The sequence below is a fragment of the Barbus barbus genome (assembly GCF_936440315.1).
Source record: "Barbus barbus genome assembly, chromosome: 18".
NCBI classification, from domain to species: domain Eukaryota; kingdom Metazoa; phylum Chordata; class Actinopteri; order Cypriniformes; family Cyprinidae; genus Barbus; species Barbus barbus.
The window spans coordinates 22,645,960-22,658,675 of record NC_136746.1 but is presented as its reverse complement, the minus strand read 5'-3'; the positions used below and the strand labels follow the sequence as shown (position 1 = coordinate 22,658,675).

The following is a 12,716-nucleotide window of genomic DNA, read 5'->3' as shown; positions in this document are numbered from 1 at the left end:
AACTGTGCCCTGTTTGTCTTTGTGTCTATGCAGTCTTTTACTCTGTGCTTTTTTTCTCTCCCTTCCTCTCCACCTCCTTTTCTCTCTGTTCCTGCTCCCTCTTTCCCTGGGCAGATATCGTTAGTACTTTGCGTCCTGATGAAAAGGCCATCATGACGTATGTGTCATGTTACTACCACGCCTTCTCAGGCAAACAAAAGGTGAGCGCAGACAGACATCAGCCAATGATTTACAGTTTACATTTATATTAAATGCAATTTGATGCAAATAGTGTTTTTACCCACTTAAGTACTATTTACTACTACTTAAGTAGTATTAAGTACATTAAGTACATCTTTATATGTAATTTCATAAATACTTCTATTGATTTTCTTTGAAATATGGTGAAAGTGTTCTGCTACATGTGCATTTATGGTAAACCAAAATATACTTTAATGTCATTTATATCAAAACTTCAACAGAATAAATTTCTGTTCTGCTGAATGTCATGTATTTAAATATATTTGTAACTATAAATTTGCAATGAAGTTGCAGTACATTTAGTACATTTAATATATAAACTTCAAATATGATATTGAATAACACTACAGTGTAAAATTAAAGTCAAGTATTTTACATTTGCATTAGTTTGTTAGTCAATACATAGTTAGTCATTATAGTAAACATTTTATTTACAAAGTTTTAAAAATAGTTTTTAAGTGTGTTAAGAAACATAATATCTTTAAGTACACTTAATTTCATTAATATTGTATGTTGCTATCTGCAAGTACAGTTTTTTAAAAATATACTTTTAAGATTTGATGTACACATTACAATTAAGCAAACTTCTTTTTCACAAGGAATATTGCGGTGAGGTCAGTCTTGAATGATGTCACTTACAGGTCAAGAACACACCTGCTCTTTTGATGATCTCACTGATGGGTCAGAACCTGTCTGCTCTGAAACTTCATTGTGATTTCTTACTTATTTCTTGTTTGGCTGTGATATTAATTTCTTTCTTTCCTGGGTTTTGTCTCAGTTCTGGCTGTTTCCATGGCAACCCTGCTGTAATATTACATAACACACCTAGCTCTGTTTCTCCACACATCTGTACGCACACACAGGGCTCTGGTGGTATAGAACCATCAGACTTCTTTACAAATCAAAATACACGTCGACGATCATGTCCAGCTAAAATTCAGCAGGAAGCTTCACTGGAGCGGTCGGTTCATTCCTATGCAAATGACTTTTATTGTTCATAATTCATTGTGTGTTAGTACTGAAAATTAGTTTAAAATCAATAGCCATTTCCTCAGCAGTGAATCAGCTTAGACAAGCTCTTGAGCCTTAAGCCAGAGCAGCCACGTCATAAGCAGCATATACCACAAAATAATGTTTACACTTTTTTATTCTGAATCAGTTTAGACAGACTCGTGTATTTGAATCAGTTCAGATAGACTCACTTTAAAAAGTAATAGTTCATTCAGAGAAAGCATGTTCCTCACTGACAGGTGAAAGTTACTACTTCACTGTGCTGATTCATCACATCCAGCTGGGTTTCCTCAACTCTTGGTGAGAGTTTCTGAGCTGATGACTAACATCCCTCGATAAATAGTTTCTATATGCTGGGTGTGTGTTCTCTGCACACTCAGATCCTGTCAACTCAAATAAGGCATGAGTCTGACTGTAAACCCACCAGACAGTTCTGCATTCAGAAAAACTTCCTCACATCCACACGCATGCATCATTGTTGTGTGCAATATTTGGATTTTTTAAAAACTTGATGTCATCATGGTCCAGTAATTGTATCTTGACCAAACTGTCTAATTTATATAATATAATATAATATTGTTTTGTTGGCAGTCACAGACTCTTTGTTTTCTACAGGATTAAAAAAAACTATTAAATCAAAAGTTGGGTTTGCAGTGTCATGATGATGAGTGGATGATGACAGAATTTTGATATTTTGATGGTCAGTTCAGAATGATTTGTACAAAGCTATATCACGTTTTTGTTTGATGAATTTTTGGATTTTAATCGTAATCAATTCAAATGTAAATATTTTCTATAATATGTGTTTAAAAAAAAAAATTTTTTTTTAAACAAAATACAAAAATAACATCAATAGTAAAAAAAAAAATGTATTTAGTTTTTTTCTTCAACTGAACAATGGAAACTGAAACTGTGCAGTTCGTGTTTTCATTGATTTTTTTAATTAAAACGTTAAACCTCTGCACTGTTCAAAAGAAATGGTAAAAGAAAACGCTTTTTCACAGCAGCTTTTTCAATAAAAAAGTATAACTTCTTAATTCACTATTGATAACAATTTTGTGCCAAAATAAGCAACATTTCAGATTAGCTTTCATAAGATGATCATAAAACTGAGAGTCACTGCCTGAACTCTGTCTGTTACTGACAGCGCTAAACTGAGTTTATCATTGTTTTCTCCTCTTCCTTTCTGGCTTTTAGACTTGCAACTCACTTCCTTACACCCCCCCCCCCCCCCCCCCCCCCCCCTAAAAAAAAGTGCACACATTTATAATTAAACACATGCAGATGAGTTATATGATATTGACATAACAGTTGATTGTATTTGGTTAATGGTAATAAAGCGACTTAAGCACTTAAACACACAGAACCTTAACGGCGTTGCCATGGCGCTGATGTGGTTTCCACAGAAACAGAAGCAGATTCACTCTGTCCTTTACCCCCTCAGGCCGAGACAGCAGCCAATCGGATCTGCAAAGTCCTGGCTGTCAATCAAGAGAACGAGCAACTGATGGAAGACTATGAGAAACTGGCCAGTGATGTGAGCACATTCATGTTCTCTCCTGTTCACTCCCATCCTCCTCTCCTCTGATCTCCCCGCCTCTCTTCTCCTGTTGTCACAACCTGTGCTCATTTAGGGCCAGTGAGAAATTTCAGTAACCGAAGCTAATGTCTAGCACATTTACTCTACAGTGTTATTAAAGTCATTGAAAACAGGGCATTTAAAATTCTGCTTTCCAGACCATGCAGAAAATTAAGAAAATCTTAAAAGATCATGGAAATGTTTGTACTGAAAATCTGTTGTTTTGGTAATGCTCAGCTTTAAAAATATTTGCTAGAGGAATCTCTAAATTAAATATTTCTACAATAATTATATATATATATATATATATATATATATATAAATATATATAAATAAAAATAAAAAAATTATAAGATCCAGAATGACCGGAAAATCATGGAAATGTATTATTTAAATGATCTGAACCCTGCGTCAAATTCATAATAAAACAACAACATATACCATATTTAAAACTTTCTCTTTTTCTCTCTCTACCTCCTTGATCTCATTCTGTTTGCTCCCAACTTTTTCCAATGTTTTATCCTCTTTTTTCCCCCTGTTTTTGTTGTTTCCTCCCATTTTTTTTCTGTCGCTTGCTCTCTTCAGCTCCTGGAGTGGATTCGAAGAACAATCCCATGGTTGGAGAACCGCGTTCCAGAGAACACCATGCAGGCCATGCAGCAGAAGTTGGAGGATTTCCGTGACTACCGACGACTTCACAAACCGCCCAAAGTTCAGGAGAAATGTCAGCTGGAGATCAACTTCAACACACTGCAGACCAAACTCCGCCTCAGCAACCGGCCTGCATTCATGCCCTCAGAGGGGAAGATGGTCTCGGTGAGAACCTAACACACTTACAACCTAAGTATCTCCCCAGGATTCAGAGCATTTAACTCAGTTAATTGGATCTGTGATGTTCAATTAATCATTTGCATGTGTAGGATATCTCCAATGCTTGGGGAGGTCTTGAGGGAGCAGAGAAGGGTTATGAAGAGTGGCTACTAAATGAGATTCGCAGACTGGAGAGACTCGACCACCTTGCAGAGAAATTCCGCCAAAAAGCCGCCATCCATGAGGCCTGGACTGACGGTAATGCTTTTTTTTATTGGTTTATAAGAATTGAGTTCCTCATTCTCTCTATGGTATGGCTGATTTTTGCTGCTCACTGTAGGTAAGGAGGAGATGCTGCAGCAGAAAGACTACGAGACAGCATCCCTCTCGGACATCAAAGCTTTGCTGAAGAAACATGAGGCGTTTGAGAGTGACCTTGCAGCTCATCAGGACAGAGTGGAACAGATCGCTGCCATCGCACAGGAGCTGAAGTCAGTAAACACACCAAAAGATCTGATCCAGACATTGCTTTATGCTTTTAGCTTAAATGTTTTATTCTAAAGCAGAACACACAGAACATTTCATCAGTAGCTTACAAAATCTGTAACCTTTTGTTGAAGTAGTTTAATAGTTTCACTCTCATTCTCTCTCTAGTGAGTTGGAGTATTATGACTCTCCCAGTGTAAATGCTCGCTGTCAGCGGATCTGTGATCAGTGGGATTCACTGGGGGTTTTAACTCAGAAACGCAACGAGGCCTTGCAGGTAAAAGACCTCTATTATACACCCCCATGGAATTAATCCTTTCTATTCTGACCCGCAGGAAAGGGCAGTATTTCTTCTTTGCTGATTTTGTGCTGTAAGTGCATTACACTCTTATGTGTGTCTTGGCTCTGTCTCTTCCTTCAGAGGACTGAGAAACTGTTGGAAACGATTGATCAGCTGTACCTGGAGTTTGCCAAAAGGGCGGCCCCCTTTAACAACTGGATGGAGGGAGCCATGGAAGACCTGCAGGACACTTTTATCGTTCACACCATTGAGGAGATACAGGTATAGTACATTCATCTTTTATCCATCAACTCACATGCTCGTTTACTCATGCAGAATATCTGTTGATCTGTCTTCCCATTTGTTCTCTCATTAGGGCCCTATTAAAATAACATTAAATATTTTTAAGGAATATTCAAATATTTGTCCATGATTTAATTTAAACTGTAAACCTCTGTAGTTTACCAAAAATTTAAAGGAATTATTACATTTTTATTTTATTACAGTTTAAAAGATTAATACATTTTATGCATTAATTTGACCACTGTTTTTGATAATAAATGTGTATTAGAATCCAGAAAAATTAAAATCGAAATAAATAAAAAATAATGCATATAAAATCATAGGGCCCTATTGTTATATTTTTAATAAATAATTAAATAGTTTGTTTTATGAGTTCAATTGATTAGACATTCTTTTTAATTATGATAAATTTAATTAAACCATTAAAATGAAAGTGACAACACAGAATTAACTCATCTGTCTGGCCATCCATACATCTATGCATCTATCCATTTAGTTTATTTCAAATGTGACTGTGCAGTGTTCTGATGCTTTTCACATAAAAGTTGATATAAGAGTGAAAATTGAAAAGTTGCAGAGGGGGAATGTTGTGGAAAATTATTGCACCTCTCTTTGTGTGTATGTGTGTGTGTGTGTGTGTGTGTGTGTGTGTATCAGGGACTCAGCACAGCCCATGAGCAGTTTAAAGCCACACTGCCTGAGGCAGATAAGGAACGACAGGCCATCCTGGGCATCCATAATGAAATTGCTAAAATAGTGCAGACATACCACGTCAACATGGCTGGCACCAACCCCTACACCACCATCAACTCCCAGGAGATCAATGCCAAATGGGATAAGGTCAGAAAATACACTTAAGCAGGACAAACAGAAGGGAATCAGAGTTTTCAGACAAATATGTGACATGTTATATATAATTATGTAAGAAAATGGGTACAATGAGAGGTGTTTAATTCACCTCCATACTGCTTTCTTCTAATCTCCCTTTTCTCGCTGTCCTCTCAGGTGAGGCAGTTAGTACCCCAGAGAGATCAGGCCCTGATAGAAGAACACGCTCGTCAGCAGAATAATGAGAGACTGCGCAGACAGTTTGCTAATCAGGCAAATGTCATTGGGCCCTGGATCCAGACCAAGATGGAGGTGAGACATGATTTCTACTGAATCGCATTCGCTCAGGGTACTTCAGAGAACTTCAGAGAAAAGACATAAAAAATGTCCTTGCTGATTAGCTTACATACATGATGACACAAGCAAATTTGGTTGATTTACATTACCATTTTTTTTGGAAGGAAATTAATACTTTTATTCAGCATAAATGCATTAAATTGAAGAAAAGTGAGAGTAAAGACATTTATAATGTTACAAATTACTTAAATTAATCAAATAAATATAGTTATTTTAAACTTTTTATTCTGAATCCTTACATATAAATTTTTTTAAATATATGTTTTTGATAACTAGGATATATTATAGATCAACTAACCATTTGGAGTAAAGTAGATACAGGACTTCCTAGTTTAAAATGCCATGGGAAGTTAAACAAAAAATAACATTATATAAGTAGGGCTAGTCAAAATATTACTATAGCCCTACCTTGTACTTGGCCACATTAAAATTAACCATATGTTAACAATCATCTTAGAGGGAAAAAATGCATCAGATACAGCTAAATTAGCTCTGAAAATCATTTGGGTGGCTGGAGAAAAATTTAGCAGGAAAAACCTTGGGGCAAAGATTCAGTAAGGACTGTGGTTAGCCTCTTATTTTAGTATTTTTTTTAAATTTCCTGTGCTTAGGAAATTGGCCGAATCTCTATTGAGCTGCACGGGACCCTGGAGGATCAGCTGACCCACCTTCGGCAGTATGAGAAGAGCATTGTAAACTACAAACCAAAGATCGACCAGCTAGAGGGAGACCATCAACTAATACAGGAAGCACTTATATTTGACAACAAACACACTAACTACACCATGGAGGTATACACACATATAACTCTCAAATGCTCACATCCAACCCCCCAGAGCATTGTTATGTTCCTGAAGTCTCTTTTCTTCTTCTAGCACATCCGTGTGGGTTGGGAGCAGCTCCTCACCACCATCGCTCGCACCATCAATGAGATCGAGAACCAGATTTTGACCCGTGACGCCAAAGGCATCAGCCAGGAACAAATGAATGAGTTCAGAGCCTCGTTCAACCACTTCGATCGAGTCAGTATCACACCGCACAGTCCATCACCACAGTTTAACATCATTAAGAGCAGTAGGACGTCTTGGGAAGTCGTGGCCTAATGGTTAGAGAGTCGGACTCGTAATCCAAAGGTTGCGGGTTCGAGTCTCGGGCCGGCAGGAATTGTAGGTGGGGGGAGTGAATGTCCAGCGCTCTCTCCACCCTCAATACCACGACTGAGGTGCCCTTGAGCAAGGCACCGAACCCCCAACTGCTCCCCAGGCGCCGCAGCATAAATGGCTGCCCACTGCTCTGGGTGTGTGTGTGTGCACGTTGGATGGGTTAAATGCAGAGCACGAATTCTGAGTATGGGTCACCATACTTGGCAGTATGTCACTTCACTTCACGTCTGAGACCGTAACTCGTTTACTTTATCTGGCTGGGAACCGACAGAGAATTGCAGAACTTTTTGTTAGTTAAAAACATTTTTGTGATTGGCTGCTGCAACATTTTGTGTGGTACCTTACAAACTTGGGCAAAGTTTAAAGGCCCATTCATACAAAGGACGATAAAGATAATAAAGTAGTTTTTAAAAATTGTTCTACATGTAAAAGAATAGCAGAGTCCACACCACAACTTAAACTTATCCTGTTATTTACTCACCCTCAAGCCATCCTAGGTGTATATGACTTTCTTCTTTCAGACGAATCCAATCTGAGTTATATTAAAAATCGTCCTGGCTCTTCTAAGCATATTTTTTATGGATTCGTGCACTTTATTTGACGTGTTTTGGACTGTGTAACAGAAACACCCGCTGACAGCCAGGACAATTTTTAATATAACTCAGATTGGATTCGTCTGAAAGAAGAAAGTCATATACACCTAGGATGGCTTGAGGGTGAGTAAATAACAGGATAATTTTCATTTTTTGGTGAACTAACCCTTTAACAATAACGGCACAGAGGAATGATATCACTTGAATCACTTTCACAGTGATTTTTTTCCAGCTAAAGAATGATAAAAACATTGAATCTGTATTCCAGTCAGTAATCATTCTTCTTTAAAGAGCTTGACATTTAAAGCTGCAGAGAACAAATTTCTAGCACTTGCTTATGATAAACACCATTATCGTGCATTGGTGTGAGCAGAAAAAAACGGTTCCCTTTTAGCTGATAAGTTGGGAACTGAATTGGGCACAAGTTATAGGAAGTTGAATTGGAATGACAAAAAGTAGAACTTAATAAATGACACTTCAGAGAAATTCAGCAGGTAATGACATTCTGGGAAATGAAATGTTTTTCCATCCTGGTCCAAGTCTGTAAGGCCTAAAAACATTGAAATTTCAAGCCTTTTTTAAACCTTCAAACAAGACCAACAAAGCTTCTTTTGCCAGACGTAATTTTTTCAGTTCATTTTAATCCTACCTCATTTGAAATCAAATTTCAGTTCTACTTAATTTTAGCGACCCTAAATAATATTTAACTCAGTTTTTAATTGAATTTTAAATCATTTTTAATTTTTACATTTTAAGTGGAGTACAAACCTGGTACATTGCGGTTCCTGTCCTGTTTAAGTACTCGATTTAATAGCATTCAGAATTGCCAAAATGCACAAATATCAGTTTTTACTTTCATAACAATGCGTTTGTATAATTGACCTGATATGCATAGAGTGGAATTATGGTATATGTCACCCACACAAGTCCCAGGTTACAGGCTGCCACGCTGAAACCTAACGCTGCACTAAAATCCCACACAGTGCCGCCCAAGACACCTTAACACCATTAAAACAACACAATATAGTTAACCAAGTACAATGGGCACAGATTTTAGCAGATCTGTTCTCACAATCACTCTCTGTCCTCACTCACGGCACAGTACTGCACAGTTTGTCCTAACGTTTGTGCACTTTTCTCTTATTTTGTCTCGTTTTTCACTTCTGCATGGACCCTCTTCCACCCCTCCACATGTCTGCATGATATTCCCTCAACCCTCCCATGTGTGTACTGCATGTCCACGCTGCTGACCTCTGACCCTGCCCACGGCTCTGACACCCAGGACCACTCGGGCACACTGGGCGCTGAGGAGTTCAAAGCCTGCCTTATCAGTCTGGGCTTCGATATCGGGAACGACGCACAGGTACACACACCAACACCAGTTAGGGAGTTCAACCATTAACCACTCTTTTTGTTTTGTTTTTTCCTACTCTATTTTTCTTTCTCCTTTCGCTCTCTCATTTTCTCTCAAACCTTCCTCTAAAATGACTTCCTTCACCTATACTCCTCCCATCATCTTTCGCTCTTCATCTTTCTCTCTACTACTACCTGGTTCTGTTTGTCCCTGGTGGGTTCCTGTAGAAGAGAACAGGCATGATGGATGCAGAGGACTTCAGAGCCTGCCTCATCTCCATGGGTTATAATATGGTAAAGCAGAGAGTTCAAATCTCCATGGGTTGTGATCAGGTTAAACTGAAAGTTGTAGTCCCCATGGATAATGTACTGGTAACTCATGTAATCTGAATCTGAAATTGATATTAATAATCCCTATGGATTAACCTGGAAAATCAGATTTATGATCAACATGGGGTATATGGTAAAGCAGTTTTAATATCCATGTTTTATCTGGTAAGTCAGCGTTATCATCTGGTTTTGGACAGATTTTGTTGGGTTAGTTTATCTATGTGGGTTATTATTTTAGTAAGTATTTCTGGAAAAAGTAGCATGAGCTATTAAAAAAATCCATGGATTATAGTAAAATTATAAACCTCATATGACTCATTATAAACAGAAGATATAATATAATTTTTTATTTCTATTACATGGGATAACTATGGATTTAGATTTACTACATGGTATATCTTAGAAAAACAGATTTATAATCAACAAGGTGCTGCCATTTTTAACTTGAATAAAGTTCTGTACAGTACAAAAACAGCCCATAATGCTGCTTGATGCAGCAAACTGGTGTAGGTTATTAGTCATATTATTTAGATTTATTCGTCTATTCATAAATGTACTGGTTTGTTGTACAAATAGTTTTTTTAAAATGCATGTTTGAGCTGTCTCAACTGAAAATACACTATATTGTCAAAAGTATTGGGTCACCCCCTTCAAATGAACATGTTTGTCTACTTTAGTAATTTCTATGAGTACAAATCTTAATGTTTAAGCATATAATGATGTTCTACGGAATTGTGTGCTTCTAATTTTATAGCAACAGTTTGGACAGGACCCTTTTCTATTCTAACATGACAGTGCCTCTGTATAAGGCAAGCTTCAAAAAGACATGATTGATTGAGTCAGTGTGGAAGAACTTGACTGGTCTGCAGAAAGCCAAGTCCTGATCCCAGCTGAACACCTCTGGTGTGACTTTAAATGCAGACCTTGAGCCAAAAACTCATCACCAAACACCAATGACATTTTAGACACGTCCAAAACTGTTGCAACAGAGATGGAAATACAATTTTTAAATACATGAATTATGTTTCCATCTTTGTTGCCGTAGTTTTGTTAGTGCCTCTCCTAAAGAAGGGGGTGTCCCAACACTTTGTCCTTATAGTGTCTATACAAGTCATTGGTGTTTGATGATGAGTTTTTGGCTCAAGGTCTGCATTTAAAGTCACACCAGAGGTGTTCAGCTGGGACAAACATGTTCATTATAAGGGGGTGACCCAATACTTTTGGCAATATAGTGTATCTTGCTCTGGCATATCTCAAAATAGGTCAGTGTCAAGATGCACACCTTAATGTTTTCTTCTAAGGCATTTTTGTAAAAGTTGCTTAAATATCTTAATTTAACTAAGGCCTAGTCCTGGCTTAAGATGAGCCCCGTTTGTGAAACCGGGCCTCAATGTATTATCTGATAAGCCAGAGTTATGTGGTTTAGGACAGTTTTCCTGAACTCTTGATTAGTCTGGTTAGATCTATGTGCTTCAGTGTTATTTTAGTATTATTTATACTATTATAATATTTATTAACATTTTGAATGATGCATATATATTTTAAATTTAGCTATATTTTTATAATTTTTTTTAATACATTTTTGTTTTTATAATTTTGTTTGTTTCCCATTTTTTATCATTTTTTTCTTTATAGCGGTATTTTTTCATTTTTAGTTTTATATATTTTAATAATGCAACATTTCTATTTTTTGTAAGTTTAAGTTTTCATGTAATATTTATACTTTATTTTACTTCAGCTTTATTTCAGTTACTGAAAGTGATTTTTTAAACAGTTGTAGCATTAGTTATAGTTAACAGTAACAACACTAATGTGCTTATTACTTGAGAGTTTCTTAAATGTTCATAAAGTGGCATCAACTGGTAAAAAATAATTGAGTTAAACTCCCCTTGGAACATCACTCATTATAAGCAGGAAGTTATCATGGTATACAGTCTGGAAAAGCTGAGATTTACATTCATCAGGATGTAAGGAAACAGATCATTTTGATTTTAATGGATTAAAATAGGTATATTAGACCGTTATCTCTAAATAAAGCAGTTATTGAAAAAGATAAGATTAGATAAAAAAAAAATAGCATCAACTATGCTAACCCAGTGAGGAGCGATCTTTCATATTGTTTTCATAGTGATTTTTAAGACCTGTTTCTCTGTGTGTAGGGAGAGGCGGAGTTTGCCCGCATCATGAGCATTGTGGATCCTAACAGACTGGGATTGATCACATTCCAGGCCTTCATTGACTTTATGTCTCGCGAGACGGCCGACACGGACACCGCTGATCAGGTCATGGCATCCTTTAAAGTCCTTGCTGGAGACAAGGTACATATACAACATCCATAAAATTATTTCCCAGTGTTAAAAGTGTCTAAATTAATAACCAATTTAATAACTCTCTTCTCATGCAGAGCTATATCCTGGCGGATGAGCTGCGGCGTGAGCTCCCTCCTGACCAGGCCGAGTACTGCATTGCCCGCATGACGCCTTACAACGGCCCTAACGCCGTCCCGGGAGCTCTTGACTACATGTCCTTCTCCACCGCCCTCTATGGGGAGAGTGACCTCTGAACCGTGACCCCGCCAACCTGCCTTCTGATACAAACACACAAATATGCGTATTCATACACACACATAACTCACGCACTATGAGAGTAACGCACTTCAGTGCTGATCTAGCACCAACAAGCAGAGCAAACTGAACTGGTCCCAGATCAGCCCATCAGAGCAGCTTCCACCCAATGACGTTCGGTCATTTTTGTATCCTCCTATCAGCCCAGGCCCTTCCTGTGTGTCATATACAACTTCCTGTTCTTTCTCCAGCTGTGTTCATGAAGCCTGTATTGGGGTTTGTCACAAAGATGCAGCCTTCACATGCTTGTCAGAAGATCCTACTTCGTAATGTGTTTTGTCACATTGAAGGAGAGAATAGGAAACGGGTCAGGAAATCCTGACACTCTTTTCTCTGTGTAAATGTACGATATGCAACAAAAGGTTACAAATATACTGTACATAAAGCATGTGGTAGGCAGCATCATTGTGACCTCTGACCCATGTGATACTGCATGATCATGTTTTACGATTGATCCGCTTTTTTACGTACAGTAAATGCTTGTCGATGAGACTGTTTTTTGAACATTTTCTTGTGATGATGAGTCAGACTTCATGAACAGATCTTCCCCTTTCTGCTTCCAAGCGCAACATTGAAAAACTCCCTTCCAGGAGGAATGTTTTCTGTATTTTTACTTCTTATTTTGTTTGTTTTTTTCCTCTTCATAAAGGAATAAAGTTAACATATTTTATTATACAGAACAAAAAAGGTATTTTTCTTCACCTTATTAAAAAAAACTTTAAAAAGGATGAAAATTTAAATAAAGAAACAATCACAGTT

The 12,716-nt window shown here is 37.4% G+C and overlaps 1 protein-coding gene across 5 annotated transcripts in view; it reads left to right on the top strand.

Moving 5' to 3' along the window:
* LOC306884679 (alpha-actinin-1) overlaps positions 1-12,716 on the top strand; it is a 29,392-nt gene extending 16,676 nt beyond the window's left edge. For 2 of the 5 annotated variants that reach the window (XM_079440774.1, XM_079440776.1), the window contains exons 9-21: positions 2,696-2,788; positions 3,416-3,646; positions 3,751-3,898; positions 3,981-4,131; positions 4,295-4,403; positions 4,548-4,688; positions 5,367-5,549; positions 5,715-5,849; positions 6,506-6,685; positions 6,770-6,916; positions 8,933-9,013; positions 11,493-11,651; positions 11,738-12,716. In XM_079440774.1, coding sequence (XP_079296900.1) covers positions 2,696-2,788; positions 3,416-3,646; positions 3,751-3,898; positions 3,981-4,131; positions 4,295-4,403; positions 4,548-4,688; positions 5,367-5,549; positions 5,715-5,849; positions 6,506-6,685; positions 6,770-6,916; positions 8,933-9,013; positions 11,493-11,651; positions 11,738-11,896 — 1,917 coding nt within the window. In that variant the 3' untranslated portion in view covers positions 11,897-12,716. Of the gene's footprint in view, positions 1-114; positions 201-2,695; positions 2,789-3,415; positions 3,647-3,750; positions 3,899-3,980; positions 4,132-4,294; positions 4,404-4,547; positions 4,689-5,366; positions 5,550-5,714; positions 5,850-6,505; positions 6,686-6,769; positions 6,917-8,932; positions 9,014-9,231; positions 9,298-11,492; positions 11,652-11,737 lie in introns of all 5 variants that reach the window. The other 3 variants (XM_079440778.1, XM_079440777.1, XM_079440775.1) reach the window with 3 other exon arrangements.